Raw genomic sequence first — 18,779 nt, forward strand, 5'->3', positions numbered from 1 at the left:
TTTCCCAGCTCTACTAAGATACCAACAAGTAGTGCAGTCATAGATGGTCAATAATTTATTTTCATGTTATACTGAGCAACAGAATAGAAAAAAATATTTTTCCTTCCCTAAGACAGCATGTTCTTTGGACTAGAGCTTCAGTAGAATGGTTTCTTTTAATTTTTTTAAATGAGTAATTATGGTAGCACATTTTGTGACAACTCTCTGAATTTTAATTTCATTATTATTAAGATAGTCAGTGGTGCCTTCAAAGCAGAGTTCTTAACTAAAGCATCAAAAACAAACATACACAACATTTTTTATACTTCATGTTTTCAATTTTAGGAATCTTTGGAAAAGGTTGGTTTTTTTTCAAGTGTTAAAAAACTTACTCCTTTACAGAGTTCTATCACAACAGAGGAAGTTCATTCACCACAAGTGATAGGAAGGAAAAAAAGATATTGGGAATTGTAGGCAAAAGCTGGCAGACGTTAGAAATGCTTCAGTTCTTTATAAGTCACTTAATAGCTCCCATGTCATGCCATGAAACATTTCTATCTTTCAAGTGAGCTTGCCAAGTATGTCAACCCAAATTATACATAAATATATATATGTGTGTATATATTGCTGAGACTTCAAAGCACTTCCTGGGGATGCTGCTGAAAAATAATCCAAAGGATGGGCAGCTGCTTAGGAATATGTGAGCCAAAAGAGTGCAGAGGAACATAAAGCAACGTTGTACACTGTTCCCTTGCAAATTAGAGCTGCTTCAGAAAAATGACCTGGTGATCTGAAAAGGGACACCTGCTCGTGCAAACTTGTCTTTTAGCCTCCCAAACTATTTTCTGCAGATAACCAACACTTCCAGACAGTTGGAAATACGCTTCAAAAGGTGGCAGCAGCTGTATTCACAGATGATGTAAATTGCGCTAAATGTGTGCAACCATAAGCTTGCCAAATTCTCCAAGATCACTGGTCAGAGGTGATTTTCTAATGGATTAATTTCTTTTGTTGTGGTGAGAAAAAGGGCATGGTGGCAAAGGTGCTGATTTACACCCTAAACTAGTGTAACCATCCTACAGAAGTGACTACCTAGTGCTACAAATTACTCACACAAATGCTGTACAACATATTCAATATCAGCATGTTTCCTTCTGCCCTGAGAAAAACCAGTTTTGCTCAGATTTGGTTCCATTTAGTTATATTAAATCTGGCACACATTTTGCTAATTTAATACATCAGAACTTTCTGTCAGGTAAGTCTGAAGAGAAATATATTCAGTTCACCTTGGTAAGCACAAGTTCTGTGCACTTTATTAGAACCCAGCATGTTTAAAAGAGCTAGGTTCATTTACACATGGATGACTGCAAGATGCCATTTCAAATACAGTTAATGTCAGTACTCTTTTGACCCATACTTTTGAAATTATTAATTGGGAATTCTGCATGCCAAAATCATGAAATAATAAAATTAAATTAAGTCAGTCTGATGACATAAGCCTTGTGCAAGAAATCTCATTCCATATGTGAGAGGACAACCCTACATTTTTTAATGTTTGCCTTTCTCCACCACCTCCCCTCTCCAAACTTTTTATTAAGCAAATTTAATTTTGGAAGTCAGTTTGGGGAAGACAGTAGTATATTCTAAACACAAGATTAAAACCCATTTCAGATATTTTCACAGTCTTAAGGGCTCAAGAGCAGACTGCACAAAGCTGCTGCCTCAGATGTCTTTGTCTGTTGCAATGATTCCCATCAAAATTAAGTACACCATAAAATCATTCTTTATAAAACTGTTAAGCAGCCATCCACATAAATGAAAGCTTTCAAATGCTGCACTTGACAAACCTGAAATAAAAGTAACAATTTAACTCATAAACTTTATAATGCCAGAGTAAATGTGCTCCTTAGTCCAAGATAAACAGCCCCACTCTTGGTTCTAAAGAATGCTGATGCTATTCTGCCATCTGTCCCATGTTTTTTGCATTCTAGCTAACTGCATGCCCAACAAGGAATGAGCTGCACCACCAAACTGTCTGTATTTAATAAAAAAGAGCCTACATGGTTTGCTAAAACTGCTTGTTTTGCTTGGCAAGGCTCTTTTTTCCTTCAAAAAGGAAAAAAGGTAATCTACCAATTAAATTCATCACCAAAGCAATTTACTTGCCATTTTGTTTAGGCCTTATATAAAACTTTGGTTTGCAGATTCAAGATACTTTAAACACCACCACTAAAATCTGAAACCAGATAATGAAGCAACAGAACCATTGCTACCACTGAATTTAAAGTAATGTCAGCCTTTTTACTGAGGCAAAACTCCATTCAACTCCTCTCATAAGTTGTAGCTTGGGCACTCCTCTCTCAATATACCATAGATAAAGACTTGAATCAGTAAAATTTAAGCTAATTTTTAACATATAAAAATCTGTTCTTACAGTTCATTATATTGTGATATATTTTTCCAGATAAAGGTAATTTAACATTTTGATCATATACAGGGAAATCAGTGGAAAGAGGCCCCAAAACACAGGAAGGATTTCACTGAAGCTTTTGGAAAGTGAAGAGCTGCTTTGCCTGTTTCACTTAAAACAATTAAGATAAAATGGCCAGTGCAGCCATGCTTTCTTAGCATAGTTGGATGACATGGAAAGATAAGGACAATATTTTTATTAATGAGAGAGCAAATTTTATACTGTAGAGCTTTATATTTATGGATACAGTTTTTTACACAGAATTTTCCATTCTCTACCCTGTATCTCTGCTACCAATTATCAGCTTCTCAGAAAATAATCTGAGAGAACAAATACAAGCAAACCTGTTTAAAGGTGATGGAGAAGGAATTCATGTTGAGACACACTGACACCAAAATCTTCCTCTGAGTAACTGCTCTCTGGGATAGAATCTGCCTATAAATCAAACCTGCTCTTCCCAGGCTCGAGACATTCTGCTTTCCAGCTGGCACAGCCCTGCACATCACTGGGACTGCAGTGGCCTAAACAGGCTCTAGAACTGTAACAACAGCATGCCTTTGCTATTTCTGCTTTCCAGGGTTTGTGCCACTTGCAAACACTCCCAGCAGGTTGTTTCTCTCATGAGATACATTCCCGATAAGAATATAAATTACATTCCTGATAGGAATACAAAGGAACACAAGATTAAGAAAAATAGGCACACCAACACAAGCAATTTAGAGCAGATTACTTTTTGCTGCAAAATTGTCTTGTGTTTGTGTTTGCAGTTTTTCAGTATCTGTGACAGATTTTAAGGAATATTTAGGTGCCTAAAAACAGCTGCAGTGTATCTCCCTGCACTTTTGAGAGAGCAACTAAGATGAACAATGTTTCCTGCCACTCTAAAATCCAGCCTGTAAACAAAGCTCTTAAATCTTGTGCTGTGCACATTAATACAAAACCCCATTGTAGTATAGCATCACTATTATTATGGAAATGCCTAAAATAGGCAAAAGGGAATACAGATTTACTTACTATTACTATTTGGTATGTAAATGTATTTCCATTATCAAAGATTCTGAGGAACCTTCTCTTCTTACCTGTATTAGGATCTTTTACTACAACATCAGAAATCTCAAAGAGTTTGAGAGGCAAGGGCATCTTTCTGTTGGCAGCAATAGTTTTCAGCAGCCCAGGAAGGAGGGTTGTACGTGCCACCTGCAGGACAAACAGAGATGCTGCAAGTCAAATACCTTCCAGAATATCTCGTTTTCTTCATTTTTTTTGTTTTGTCCATTCATAACAAGAATTTAAAAGTAGTCAACTGCAAATACTGCACTTATCTCTTATGTTTAAGCAACTTTGATTTAGAATTTTTAAACCGGGAAATGTACATTTTCTCCATATTCTATATGCTGCATTTTCTCAAAGAGTTTATAAGTGAGCTTAAGAACTGGTACCATTTTACAGGTGGCTGAGTTGCAGTGCAGCATAGAAAAAAAGAATACAGAAATTGAAAAAAATTCCCATAAATTTACTCTCACTTATAATAAAGGCAAATTCTAAGTGCAGTTTTAGAAATATCAAGTGTTATTTAAAATGTTGCCTTTATACTATAGGAAAATGCTATGTAACCCTGCTTAGCAGCACTGCTACTGCAAAGGCCTGCAGTCTTGCATGAACAGGAGTCTGAAATTGTATCTGGCTAGAGGGGCTGCCATATTTTCTCTTTTTATTCACACTTTATTGTTTGTTGGGGGTACATTCTATATTTCTCACTGTAATCACCATGCTAAATGATAGAAATGAACAGGTAGTAATGGTGTGAACAAGTTCCAACAGTAGAAGGTGTGCAAAATTTCTGTTCTTGAATCTCAGAGCAGCAGAAGACTGTCATCAATATTAGACATAATACCTAGGAAGGTATTTCAGAAACTCTGAGAAATCAGATGTACTGAAGGTCTTAAGGGAAAAAAAACCACAATCACAAAATACTCATACCTCACAGACTCCTGAAACTTTTCAAAACCTTTCTAAAGTGAGTTTATCTTTGTGTTTCCTAGGCTAGAAAGAAAAAAATAAAGGGGCCTCTCAATTTATGTCCTGGTAAGCTAAAGAAAGCATCTTAAAAAAAACCAACAACACTCTTGAAAAGAAATATAAAACCTATGGGAACACTATTTGGTATTTTCAGAATTGTTAAGAATACCATAATTGAGCTCTCACTTTCTGCTCTAGCTAAGATCAAATTATCTAGAAAGAAATATTAATTTCTTCAAGAACATCACAGAATTAAAAAAAAAAACAACAAAACAAAACCAAGAGTAATAATGATCAGTATTTAAAAAAAAACAACCCAAATGTTTCCTGCCCAAAGCTCAGGATGTTTAGAGATTGGCAAGTCTAATAGTTCCTTCTATGCTGAATAGATTTTCTAGATAAGGGTGTTGATTAACCATCTGGGATTTTCTAAAATAAGGCTGCTCAGTTTTGCCATATTCTGACACACAGAGCATGGTACTTTGCTTTCTTGAAAAGCTGATAGTATTTCACAGCAGAAGAGAGATTTCTCTTCTGTAACAGAAGTAACAGTGGAGTAACAGAAGATGACATGTTCAGAACATAAATAGACAAAGCTTTTTAATGCAGGAATTTATAGTTTATAAATTTTATTTCCTTACTTTATAGTTAATGAATTTCATTTCCTGTAGGTCCCTTTCTTTCCTCTTTAAATATTGAATCCATGGGAATATTGCTTTCAAAATGTAAATGACCTCACCTGAAATTCTGCTGTTTTGGGGTTTGCTATGCGCACGGCCTTTGTTGCAGAGATGTCCGTGCGAAGTTTATCTGCAATATCTTCTTGAGAACACTGAAAATGAGACAAAAACCTGTCAAGGTCAAGTGGTTAAAACAGACAGTAAGCCAGTGATGAAATCTGATATCAAGAATGAACAATGGAATTGTAGCACTGCCCCATAATATGGCCTCTCACACGTAACACTCATAATACAAATTAAGCCCTAGTCTTAAGTCTAAGTAGGCAAACTGGTTTATTTGCAAATGTTAATTACTAAATAAAATAAAGCTGGGTTAAAAAAAAAAAAAAGCAACAGCTTGTTTAGGCTTCTGTCATGGATTGTTGCCATTTATTTTAAAAACAGGCTCAGATTCTGCAGCCTGATTTGCACTGGGTGAAGTATTTTATTCTGAAAATAGCTCTTGTAGAGGGACTGGTATTTGTTTTTTCACAAAAAGTAAAACAATCCCTTGATGGACACTTATACAAAGTACAGTACTGTCTATGAAAAACAGCTCATATAGCCCAGCTTCAACTTTCAGAGCTGCATAAGATTCTTGTAGTTTGTTCAGCTTTTGGGATTGAAGTGTTTTTAAACCCTGTATTCTAAAGGTGTATTTTTAAGCTAGTTGGTAGAACAATATGCATTCACTTTATCAGGCTCAGCCATTGTCTGTGCATGTACTGCAATAGATGCTACTTCTAAGATCCACACTTCAGATTTCCAGAATTTATAGCTTTATTAGAGTAATAAGGAAACCAGAAGCAGATTAGTCTTGTAATTGAGGATTTGCCTGCGTACTGCAGTCCCCCAGAAGTGTTCCCTTTGCATTGGCAGCACTCACAAATTGTATTGATAGACCAACTGCGAGAAAAATGAGCAGATGATGCCATCTGAAAAAGTGGATTATTGAATAATCATTAAAAAAAATCCCAAATAACACAAGGAATGCTGAATTTAGGAGGAGAGAACTGTGTTAAACACTTTTCAGATGTCTATCTAAAGCATGTTACTGTGATTTAACTACATAGATTCTGGCTAAACTGGAGCTCCTCACAGAAGACAATGTTATTGTGTACAAGTGTAATTTGGAGCTCTACCCAAGAAACAGACTGAGTGCACAAATACACAAGTAGTGTTTATCATGTAACACTGGGGTACAGAATGTTGTAGCATAAATTATATCAAAGTTATCAAAGTCATAAGCCTCACTTAATAAAGTGCTGGGGACACAGCAGAATGTGAGTTTCATCCTGCCACAGCAGAAATACAAATATGAAATGTGATACCATGACACAATGCATGACCTTCAAAAATTCTGCTGTTGCAGTTCATAAAGGTTCTCAGTTGTAGCAATGTAAGATATTAAATATTCCAGACACACTACCTATTTGGAGCTGAAAAAAATGAACTATGTGTTCAAAGAATCAAGCAGGAGTGCAGCACTCAAAAATTAATAATGAATTAGGAAATATTAATTTTGGATAATAATATTATTGAATAAAGAAAAAATTTAAAAGCTTGACTATATGTACTGTTTCCTCAACATGTTAGTAACCACAGGCCTGAATGAATACCTCTGTCAGATATTAGCACTGCAGCACAATACTACTTATTGTCCTGGTTACTTGAGTTAATAACCAAATATTAAAACTGGAATATATTTTTTAGAATGAGACCAAATTTTGCTTTTGAAGTTCTGTGAAATCTGAAGGTGTTAAAATTTTATTCAGTCCATTCAAATTACCAAATCTGGTTGCAATAGCTGAATTTTTCAACTATCAGAAGTATTTTAGGAGCCTAAAATGCTGCATGTTAAAATATCTGACTAAATTAGTGAAAAAGAATCTGTGAGCAGATCGCTCTCTCTTATCTTAAGAGGTTGTGTATTTTCATGGATTTCTACCTCTGGCCATCTAGTAAGTTTTAGGTTCAAGAAGCAGTTGACAAGTTCCACAGAGACTTTAACAGAACATGTGATCATAGCTCCTCATATGCTAAAATGTGCACAAACTGGACATCCAGGCAAAGGCTCTGAGCAGATCTTGCAACAGAAAAGAATTTTTAAATGTATAGTATATTTTCAATAGGTGCCTATGCCAGTCTCCATATATGGACATTTCCATATGGACAGTTGGAGGGCATAGGAGCATATTTAACATCTTTGTTTTTAATAGCAGATCAGGTTCTCTGATCCAGTTCACAGCTAAGGGGTATGAGCAAGTGGCCATGACAGAGATGTTGTTTCCTACCGTACTTCTGTTTCAGCATAACAATCCTGCTGTATAATTTCCATAGTACAAATTATGGCATCAGTTAGTACCACAGTGGCACTAGTTGCTTCAGAGTCCTAATTCTTGGTCAAAGACTACTGGCATGGTTGTAACAAATCATACCTAAACCCAGTGACAACAATACTATATTTTTAATCTATATTTGTTATCTATATACTATATATCTATTTGTTATCTATATTCAAAACCCTACCTGTAGTGAAATTTACAAAGCCTGCCCCTTTAGTATCTGTGTAACTTTTTTATGGGTATTCTTAAAATAAGCTCTTTGCAGACTGAAATTATCTAATGCAAGGAATCATGGACAAGTGACAATACTAAAGAAAAATACAGGAACAGGTAAATCTCAATACACTGTAGGAATACCCATCACAAAGTACTAAATTTTCATGTTGTTTTTCCAGATTATTGAATTACAATGAATTTCACATCTGGTGACCAGAGTCTTGAGAGAGATTTGCTGTCTTACAATTTCATCCTATCAAGTTAAACTAAAACCAGTCCTTCAGCAGCTATTTCCCTCTCTATACTTAGAACTACATACCACATTAACAGTGACTCATTTAATTTCTCTGACCTACAAACTCACCAAATATTATACTGTGATTCCACAGCCCTAGTAAACAATTAGCTGCCAAAACAGTACTGGATGATGCTGGTACATTTATACAATAACATATCCTCAGACCACCCTCTGCAGTTTTGATTGCATCACTGTTCAAATGTGCAATTAAGAAAAATATAAAATCAATGTAATATACCAGGGCAAAAGTGAGTGCTTCAGTGAATCCAGCAGCTGCCAAGTCCACTCTCAGAAGTTCTGTGAACTTATTGAGGGGGAGCTAAAATGAAACAAAACAGTTTTCAGCTTCCATCTAAAAGCATTTTGCTAGTCTTTCCCGAGGTGATTCTGCCTGTTACATGATGGTGAATTCACTAGGGAGGGACTATGTTTGTGTGCTTAAAATTTTTGAAAGCATTAGCCAGCTGCCTTTAGGCTTGCCTGAGGAAATGAATCTCCCAATTAGAGATTTAATACGGGCTCCCTACTTAAACCCTGTCTTTTTTCAAGTACCAGCAACCACTGGTCTTAGACTTATTCAAATCAGTGGGGCATCTGTTTTGTATCCCATCCATGGTAAATACTTCTCAAGGCAAAGCATGTCAAAATATTTAATTCCTAGGTTCTGTTTTCCCCAAAGCCCTTCTGGCATGCAGCAGTCATTTACTGACAACAGAGCATTCATTTGAAGGGGCAATCTTACTTGATTAGCTATGGTGTACGTTTTCGGAATCACCATCTGAATGTTGTTATAACCATAAGCTATTGCTGCATCTTCTACGATATCACAGGCATGGATAATGTCTGCTCTGGTAGGAGGGATTTCAATCTCTATATGGTTCCCATTCCCTGTGACGTGTGACTTCAAACACATCCTAGTCAGCAGCTTTGCCAGGCTTGATGGAGATTCACTGAAACAAAACAAGAGAGTGGTCATTTATGGATTTTGCACTGTATTGACTGGCTTTGTAAAGTAATAATGTTTTTTTCTGCATTGCCTCATATCCTGAACAATCTGCAAGTGCTTTGTGCACTATACACAGACCTAGCATTCAAACAGAACTAGCTCAGAATCTCACTCATGAGATGCTCATTTTCCTTTACTTCATAACAGTTGTGTGAAGCCATAAATAGTTATTAATTTTCTCTGAAGTAGGGGACTCTGTTAGCGTCAATTTAATTGCCCAAGATAACCCCTGAATTTTTGAGAAATTAAAAAAAAAAATCACCAAGTCTAAACATTTTTAAAACAATGTAATAATCAATGTCTTCTAGTACCTTTGTTATGGTTAATAAAAACTGTTCTCATTTGCAGTAACCCACCTGATTCCTACTTTCTTGTTTATGTATTCAGGTTTCACCTTCTCTGTTCGATAAGCCAGCTCCTAAACAGAAAGACAAAGATTTTAAGCACATACAGTGCCTCTCATTTCTACCTAAGAGGATTCAATCTCAGTAATCTAGCTTCTAATTGCCATACTAAAATGACACCCACAGAAGACAAACGTGGAATATTAGGCTATATTTAGCATTCTAAAGTTAATAGGATTGTTGAAAATATACTCTAGTATGCGATGCAAAAGCTGTTCTTGGTTAAGCTGGAAGGGTGAATGCAGCATGAAATCCCCGTTATTGAAACTTCCGATAATTTCTGATATGTGCAAGTAACAGAGTCACTGAAAGTTTCTGGTGAGTTTCTGGTGAGTTCATCCTAAGTCAAAGCCCTAAAGCACAGAATGCTCATGCATGAAATCTCATGGTCTTGTATAAATCAAATGACTTTTAGGAGGAAAATGAAGGAAAACTTTGTATTTTATATTGGCACATAAATACCTACCAGTATTTTACTTAGCAAGTGTGCAATGTATTTAAGGAAGATATTTTATATGTATTTATGTATTTCATGTTTTTCTAAAATTCTTGGTATAAAAATCCTTAAAAACCATAGCATCTGAAACTTGGGGGTTTTTTTCTCTATTTTATCTAGGAAGCTGCTTTGGTTACTGCAGAGATTTCTGTTTTGCTGGATATCTTTTCAGGATTCTACATCTTACCTCTGACATTGTGAAAAGAAAAAGCTAAAATGACACTAGAAAACCTCTCAGCAAAAATAAGTTTCTTTCCATCTGAACAGTTTGTACTCCCTTGGTATATCTGATTTTGTGAACTCAACCAGATCTGTCTTCAGTTACTTTCAGGAAACAGGAGGAATTGCTTTCTTTATACTTATTAAGAGAATAAAAATGTGAGACTCCATTACTGGGAACAGATCTATCTGGGCCTCTGAAATGAACTTGAAGTCAACATTCTGCCTTTTAGACCTTTACATGGCTGGTGTCTGTAAAGTGAGAGACTGAAAAATGCAGTGTTACAAGGTTATTTTAACTGAAGGGCATTAAAGCTTCCAGATCTGATAAGTACATTATACTGAGGCTGATTTCAGTTGTCCACAGGCTTAAGGCTGAAGGTCCTTTTCCTGCATTCATTTTTCCTGATTTGGAACATACAGGTTTTAAAAGCTTTAGACACAGATGGTGACCTTTGATTGCAATCTTTACTTGTTCCTGAAAAGGTTCCTATCACAGGCACTCTAAACCATAGTAGGGTATTTTTAACCTCATCATAATTCAATGGAGCTTCAGAATGACTTTTCTTGACAAGAAGAAGCTGGAGCTGGAATTATTTTTCATGGGGTTAGAGGAGGTTCTGACTCACTAATATAGAGAAAGCCCAAGCTGCGGTTTTTACACTACACTTCAGAACCAGCACATGCTGCCACTGCAGGAAAAGGAAACAATGTCACTATCACCAGACTTTAGTACATCAAGCCCTCTGTCTGAGGACACAGAGATATCCCAATGCTGTGCTTACCGGATAGATGTGGGTCTTCCCATTGGGACACACCACTTCTACTGCTTCAACACTGAGAGAGACGGAAAAATATAAGTAAAACTGTTTTTAACACGTGCCCTAAATGTAATATCCCTCTGCCTGGAGATTTATACTCACGTGAATGGCTTCTCACAATATTCACTGAACATCGTGACTATAGTATCAAGAACAATTTTTGCCTACAAAGCAAACATAATAATCACATTGAAATTTGTCATCTACGTGTGCTGAAGTAGACAAAATATCTTAACAAGAAACAGGGGAAAATCTCATCTTACACCCTCTTCATTCTATTCTAATTTCCTAGCAGTCTAGAATACTAGACTGAATTTTAAAAAATATTTTCCTTGTGATGCAGACATTTGTGCAAAAGCTTGAAAATTTTTGGTTTTCAAGGTTCTAAAGTCCTTGTGTATCTTTTTTAGACTCTATTCTTTAGAAACACAGGGTTTTTATTACCATTTAGAACTGGGTCTTCCTAACCTGTCTAATTAGATATTTTACTGAAGTTCAAGTGAGAATGGAGAGGCTGAAGGACTGCATTGTTTAGCAATACATTATCAAATAACCTTGTCTGCAATTTTTTTTTTTTGTTTTACAGTTAATATTTTAAGAGGTTAGTATAATGGAAAATAATAATGAGATTCAGGTGAACTTCTCAGTCCACAAAGGGATTTTTTTGATCCCTGACAGTGTAATTTCCTTCATGGAAACAGAACAACACTATATTTAATTTTACTATCAAGACAGGCAGTAGCAAGAAATAGTTATTTATTAGTTTGCTTAGAAGCCACTCCCCAACATGCAAATTTATTTGTGCTGTTAACATACCATTTTGTAGTAGAGTAAGTTAAAAGCAGTTTTGCTCATAAGCATCAAGTTACACATTTTCAGAAGCTATCAATGAATGCACAACCTGTATTCAAGAACAGGCAATTATCGCTCCTTGGCTTTCATGCTTCAGCTTTGAGTTACAGAATTTGCATATGGAAAGACTTGAATTTAGCAATTATTTGCACAGTATCCCTGCTTGATAAAGATAACTAAGTGGAAAAATCCTTGTCATTCTTCCCTCAGACCAAATTTTCAGTAGGAGACAAAATGAATATTTACAGATAGTATTCTGCCAAAAGAGGAAGTCTTAGTAAATTTAACTCTTTTCTAAGCCTTTCAGATTTGGAAAAAGTACTCAAAAAGAACAAACAGTCTCTAATTTACTTGAATTATTTTCTCATACAAGCTGAACACTTAGTGTCAAATTCACTGAAAACACAATGCTATCTATAGAGCAAGCATGAAATTGTTTCCAGGGAATTCCATAGTCCTACAACTTTTGTATTGGAAGATTGGCTCCATACAAGAAATGCCTTGTTGATTTAGGTCTTTGTATTGAAGCTCTATTATCCAAAGGGAAAACAATTATATTAAAGCATATCAAAAGCAGGAAAGATTAATTTACCTTTGTAATATCTGTGCCTGTGCATTCAATAAACACATTTCTGGTATTTAGCCTTATTTTTGAATGCTCTCCTAAAACATGTGAAAACAAAAACATGTTAAGAAATATTAGTTTTATTGCAATAGCACTGATACTGATTTTGTGTCAGAAAGATCATTGTCATCTTTCACAGTTTAAAAAAGCCACGATCTACTCCACCAACACTAACAGTTTTTTGGCAGAATATCAGCTCTTTTTATGTTTGAATTTATGAATCAAAGAAACGGAAAGAGGCAGATGAGACACACTGACTGGATTATGCTCTACACTGCAAGACACAGGGATCTTCAGGTATCCTGGCACCCAGCTGGAAAAGCCAGCTATCAGAACAGTGGCCATCTGCTGTTAGCAAAGGGCTCTGCACTGCCACAGCGTCCCATCTCCCCTGGGTTCAGTCTCACATTCCCATCACATGTGTGATGTATGTCATTTCCTTGGGCAGGAACAAGTAAAGTGGTTTTTAAAAAGTGATTTAGACTAATGACTATCAATAGTCATTCTGTGGTCTCCTGACACTGCTGATACCCTATAGGTTGCTCTACAGAAGTGATTTAGGTCCTAGTATGGGTCCCTCCTCGGCATGAATTTGCTCTGTCTATACTGGGAACTATGATGTGTGTACTGAAGCAAATCCCTGTTGCATTCAAGAATTTTCTTGTCTGAAAGAAGCACCTGAAGTGTCTCTTTTGCAAACTGGATGTGAAGGCCCTCAGTAGATGGTTCCCTACAAAAGTGGGGTCTGTTAGTACGGCACAAGCAATCTGGAGCAGCTGTACTGAGATCTCATTCTGCCTGTTAGGTAAGATGGGCAGTGCACACCTGGAGTAAATTCCATGGCTGGGAACCATGCAGGAATGGGCACACAGAGCGCTAGAACCATGTGGGATCATTTCAAATCCAGCCTCTCTGTCCTTCTGGTCTTTCCTTGAACCATTCATTAATGCAGATGCACCCCACCAGAGCCAAATAAAGCATTAGGATATACATGGGAATTCCTGCTTCCTTTGTTTGACCCTGACTTAGCTTCTCTGTTTTAGTTTCCTATGTGAGAAATGAGGTCACAGCCAGACTGAAGTCAGCACAGATCCTAGGACTGAGGGATCTTGTACTCTCTTACAGCTGCTGTGCTGTATCTCTTTGCAGATGGAATATAGTCAGCATCTCTGGATTTGTTTCAAAGCAAACACAAGCCTTCACTTCAGTGCTTGTAGATAATCCAAACAACAATACAGATGTTTACATTGCATTATCTGTTTAAAAAGCACCTCTGACCTGGAAACCTCTCTTTGATACTATTCTCTAAAGCAGAGGTAGGTGTTAAATTTAGCTCAACCTTTTTAATTGACAAAATATAAACAATATGGAGTGCTTATTCATGGAATACCCCTAAATTGGAAGGAGCCTAACAAAGAAGGACCAGGCACAGTGGTTGACACCACCAATTCCGAACAGTTACTGTTACCAGTCCCTGCCAGAGAGATTTAGCTGCCTTTTAAGAAGATTTGGGTTAGCTGGATAAGGTCTATTAGGAAGCATACATCCAAAGAGATTATCACTGCAGATTTATTGATTTATTGGTCAGTGTAGGGAAATCTACTGATTCCTGACCTATATTTCAGTACAAAGGTATACTGAATTATCTTTATTTAAGGAGTGATTATTGTCATGCCATTAAATGGCTTCAGTTAATCTGGTTCTCAAAAATCACCCATGGTTTCTTTTGCATTCAGAGGAAATCCATATTTAGAAACAATGCAAAAAAAGTCTAGACCAATTTATTCTTTTTAAGCAATTTAAGTCTCCTGAAACAATTTTGTGTCATTGTCGTCATAGTACAACATGTGACAGCAATAGTATCCATAAAAAAATACTTCCCACGGCTGGTAAGTTCCTTGCTGTGACCTCATAAAATGGAGTACAAAGTTGCATCTACCATTAACAGTTTACAAAATAAGTTTTTGCCGGCTTCTTTTACCTAAATAAAATGCTTTCCTAACAAAAGTTCCAGTCACAAGGAACTTTATTGAGCTGGAGAACAGTATGAGAGGCTCAATGCAAAGGTTTGCAGTAGGACTTTTACACCCTTCTGATAAAGATGAGAAAAAAGAACACTAGCAGACTAGGGAGAGAGCAAATAAAAACTGACTATCTTTAAACTGAAAGAAGGAAAGAAGGCTAATGAAATTTTAAGTGAAACAATTTTAAGAAAACAGAATAATCTCCATGACACATCAGCATTTCTGTCAGACATTAACTCACACACAAAACAGCAGTAACAGTACACAGCAGTCACAAATTCATCTTACCATTGATGATTGGTGGCATGGACAGAACAACCCCATTGCTGTCATAAATGACAGGATAACGTGGCTTGTTTTCAATCAGGTGCAAATAGTGCCGAAGGTGGCTGTCAGTCTGGAGAAACAAAGCACAAACTGAATTCACTTCAGCTCACCCGTGAAATTCCACAGAGCCACAATCCTTGGGTAAGTGATTACTGGGAATTTTGAAGGTGGGAAAGATTGGGTTAGAGTTAGGTACTTTACTAGCAAAGAGTGTTTCCTTCCAGCAGCAGGAAAAGTGTGAAATGAAAGAACTGGATGTTTGGTTTTCTTCAGAAGTGCTGCAGATTATTTAAGGATTCTTTCAAACGTGTAGGCCATTCTGTCCAAATTATACCCTTGTTCACCACAGCACACAAACATTGCCAAATATTCTTATCTATAGGAGCTCTTCTTAAAAGTGATAAAAATCAGTACTGTAATACTTTTAGTAATAAATTGCATACCTAAATTTGAGTCAAAATCTATATTTGTTGTAATGACATAAGTATGCGTTGTACCAAAAACCTAATTTCCTTCTCTGAGCTCTCTTACTCTTTAGTCAGAGACACTTAAGGATTTGTCTTCAGGGCCAGTATATGTTTACCAACATGATAAGCAAAATATGGAATGCTCAATGGCTGTTAAGCTACAGAAGACAGCTGTGTTTTATTTGTAAGAACAACTTCTAATAACAAGGATATGAGAGATATTTAACCTTGGAAATTTATCTCCCTCACTTAGTGCAACGAGTCTGAAAAATTCCACTTACCCTATACAGATCCATAATTTGTGAGGCTGTGTACTCCTGGGATTGACTCAAGGGCTTAAATTTAATTTCAGAAGGTGCTTTGGCTGTATAAGTAAATGGACCAGTGATGGTGTCCAAGTCATGGGTACCTATTGCTACTAATGCTCTTTTCCTAGAAATAAAGAAGGCAAAATAACGTTTTTACTAATACTTAGAGTTTCTCAGAGTATGATGCTCTGTACTTCTATGCATTCACAGAGCTTACTGAAAAAGCAGAAGGATAATTTTGAGAAGCCTATAAATTATTTGATGAATAACAGTTTAATAAATATTAGTATAAACAGCAACACAACTGTCAAGGCAAATCCAATGGGAATGTTGCTAAACACTTCTGCCTCAACTGTTGAATGAACTGTAGCAGCTATTTATGTTGAACAATATTGGCAGCAGACAAGAACAGGCAAGGAAATGAGACGGATCAAGGGAGCTCCTGTAGATTTTCCCTGGCATAACCATAACCCCCTCTCTGCAATAGGGATGTGCAGTTTTAACATGTGATAAAATCATACACACAGACACTACAGTTACTTTAAATTTAAGGACCAACCTGCAAATATTTTGGTGCAGTTTCTCTTGGAGGTCGATGAAACTGTCATACCGGTCCTTGGTAAAAGTTATATTTCGGAGGACGGCAGCTACAGCGTGAGGCCGGATCTGGGCAGTCTGCAATTTTCAACAACAGCACACAGATTTCAAGAGATTTGCTCTGAGCTGCATCTGAAACTTTGATTTGACCTGCTACTAGGTTCACCCAAAACAATTTTGCCTATTGTTCCTCCCCCTCCTCATTCCTAAGAATAGATCACACCTAGTAGAGATATTTAAATGTCTTTAGCTCTTGTTCTGCAAATAAGATTTCCAGTCTCACTGCTCTTACGAAATCATACTGATATGGATCTTTCTGCTTCAGCAACTCTCAATCCATTTACAGAGGTGCAGTAAACACTTTTACCTGTTCAGTGATAATCAGCCTCTGACCTTCACCCTCAGCTGGTATTATCTTTTCAAACCTAGGGAGATTTATCCTAAAACAAAAACAGGAGTAAGTCTGTAGCTGAAATGCAGCAAATTCTAGAAATGTAGCAGGAATTATATGTAGAAAACTTTCTTAGTAATGTTTCTTGGCATGTAATTAGCTAACTGTGCAGAACTGCTTTTTTATGGGATGGCCACCGGATTACTGAACTAGAAAGGAAGAACTCAGCAAGATAAAGTCATTGCAGAAAAGGGAAATAAATTATTTGTGTTGGTATTTCTTACAAAGTATCACAAAGAAGTTTCTCTGCAGGAGTTCTTTACAGAGGATAAGTCTCAAATGGAACAGCAATTGAGAACATTTTAGAACAGATACAAAACCCAATAACATTCTGGTCTAATCTTTTTAAGTTACGCAAAGATCCTCTCCAGAGGAACATCTGATGAATCTCATCTACATATGTAATCATACCCCAAATGCAAGCAGGTAGGAAGTTCTGTTTACTGACCAGAAATGGACACATATTTCAACAAACACCACAGAAATCTCACAACTCTGCCTTACCTTTCCTTAAAGACCTGCAGTCCTCGGACCAACCCTTCCAGGCAAAGCAGATCATAGCGGTTGGCAGGAACATCAATTTTATAGAGAACCACATCAGAAGCGCCCTTGGCCTTTTCTTCACCCTTTTCTTTACTTATAATATCCTTCTCAGATGTCTAAAATTAAGCAAAAATGTGGATTTAACCTGATATATCTTAACATTGACAGCAGTATGATAGTGATATAATAGGAGAAACTGTATTAATTAGAAGTTTAACACTGTAATTTGCATTTATACAGCAAATGGACACACCAAATACAAGAAATTACATAAAACCTTAAATTCAGAAACTGTAAGACAGTGTACCAAAAGAAAAATTCTGTATTAAAATTTTAATTGTAAGAAAAAATATTATAGAAGCAAGAACCTTCAGGATGTTAGATCCCAGTAGAGATCTGAGACCTTATATTTGGCAATAGATTGGAAAATGACTTGTCATAATCAAATTTATTCTGAAATAAAGCATAACATATGATGTTCAGATGTCTTTTGATAAATGTCATTAAAAAGCCAATAAATTAAAATTAAATGGCAAAACCAAAATAGGTCTATTTGAACAAGATTTGCACAGAGTTATCAGGGCTAGCAAATCTCCCCAAGTACAGAATCTAAATTAAAACATTAAGTATATATTAGTTACAACTCAGATAACTATGTCCAGGACAAATATATTTTTTGTGGATATTGCACAGATGACTGCACATCAAACAAAACCTAACAGATCTTGTAAAATATGATCAATACATGTTCTGTGGCCATATTTATGCTGCTAAATAAAATGGTGCCTGAGACTGAAGATCAAGAGGCACAGAGTGCTGACCTCCAGGAAGTATTGCAATATGCCATCTTGGAGTCTTTTGCTTCCAAAGCAGTTACTTTTCTAAGTCTGAGGGTTTTTTCCCATATTCAAAACATCTGTGTTAATACAGTACATTACAACATTGTAACAGGGGATATGCTGGACGAACTCTTACCAAAAATCAGTATGCTACACCTACTCAACAAGCAACCAATAAAAACATTACTTACAATTTCATCAAGCTCCAAACCAAACTCAAAGCAAAGCTCATCAAATTCTTCATCCGCTGTGAAACAACAGGGTGAATTTTGGTTAATAAGCAGGCTTCAGACCTAATTTTTGTGTGTGTTTAGAATGTTTTCAAACACAATAAGAAATGCTATTTTGGAAAAAAAAAAGAATAGGGTAAAAGTAATTTAAAGATTTTTCCTTATATTTTTATCTGAGTAGCAGCTTCTTTAGTATATATTTGATTTATTGATGTGGTATTCTGACGGTCACAAGGGAGAGCTTCTGATCTTTGGAGCTCAGCTCCTCAGCCAGGTCTGTCAGAGCAACTCTGGCTTAAACAGATCATGAAATCAGAAGGGAATAACTGGGCAGCTTCTGCCAAGTGCTCCTATTCTGATCAGACAGGCTCTTCTACAGAGGTTGCATCAACCGCGTTGTAACACATGAGTAACACAGCCCTGTTCTGACAGTGTAGATCTGCACCGGGCTGCCTGAAGAGCCGTCCGGACAAAACCACTGCATGTCCTGAATGCTCCTTCAGCCGGGCAGCTGAAATCTGCTT

General features: G+C 36.5%; 1 protein-coding gene across 1 annotated transcript in view; it reads right to left on the reverse strand.

Annotated features, from left to right (window-relative positions):
• The window catches only part of FARSB (phenylalanyl-tRNA synthetase subunit beta), a 36,066-nt gene that overhangs the window by 16,660 nt on the left and 627 nt on the right, over positions 1–18,779 (reverse strand). Inside the window, exons 2-15 of the mRNA XM_030280348.4 lie at positions 18,217–18,272; positions 17,148–17,302; positions 16,560–16,632; positions 16,155–16,270; positions 15,569–15,719; positions 14,782–14,890; positions 12,437–12,507; positions 11,095–11,156; positions 10,957–11,008; positions 9,409–9,470; positions 8,789–8,996; positions 8,285–8,365; positions 5,208–5,300; positions 3,529–3,646 (exon numbers count right to left, since the gene is read on the reverse strand). Coding sequence (XP_030136208.4) covers positions 3,529–3,646; positions 5,208–5,300; positions 8,285–8,365; positions 8,789–8,996; positions 9,409–9,470; positions 10,957–11,008; positions 11,095–11,156; positions 12,437–12,507; positions 14,782–14,890; positions 15,569–15,719; positions 16,155–16,270; positions 16,560–16,632; positions 17,148–17,302; positions 18,217–18,272 — 1,407 coding nt within the window. The remainder of the gene's footprint in view (positions 1–3,528; positions 3,647–5,207; positions 5,301–8,284; positions 8,366–8,788; positions 8,997–9,408; positions 9,471–10,956; positions 11,009–11,094; positions 11,157–12,436; positions 12,508–14,781; positions 14,891–15,568; positions 15,720–16,154; positions 16,271–16,559; positions 16,633–17,147; positions 17,303–18,216; positions 18,273–18,779) is intronic.

This window comes from Taeniopygia guttata, chromosome 9, assembly GCF_048771995.1.
Source record: "Taeniopygia guttata chromosome 9, bTaeGut7.mat, whole genome shotgun sequence".
NCBI lineage: Eukaryota > Metazoa > Chordata > Aves > Passeriformes > Estrildidae > Taeniopygia > Taeniopygia guttata.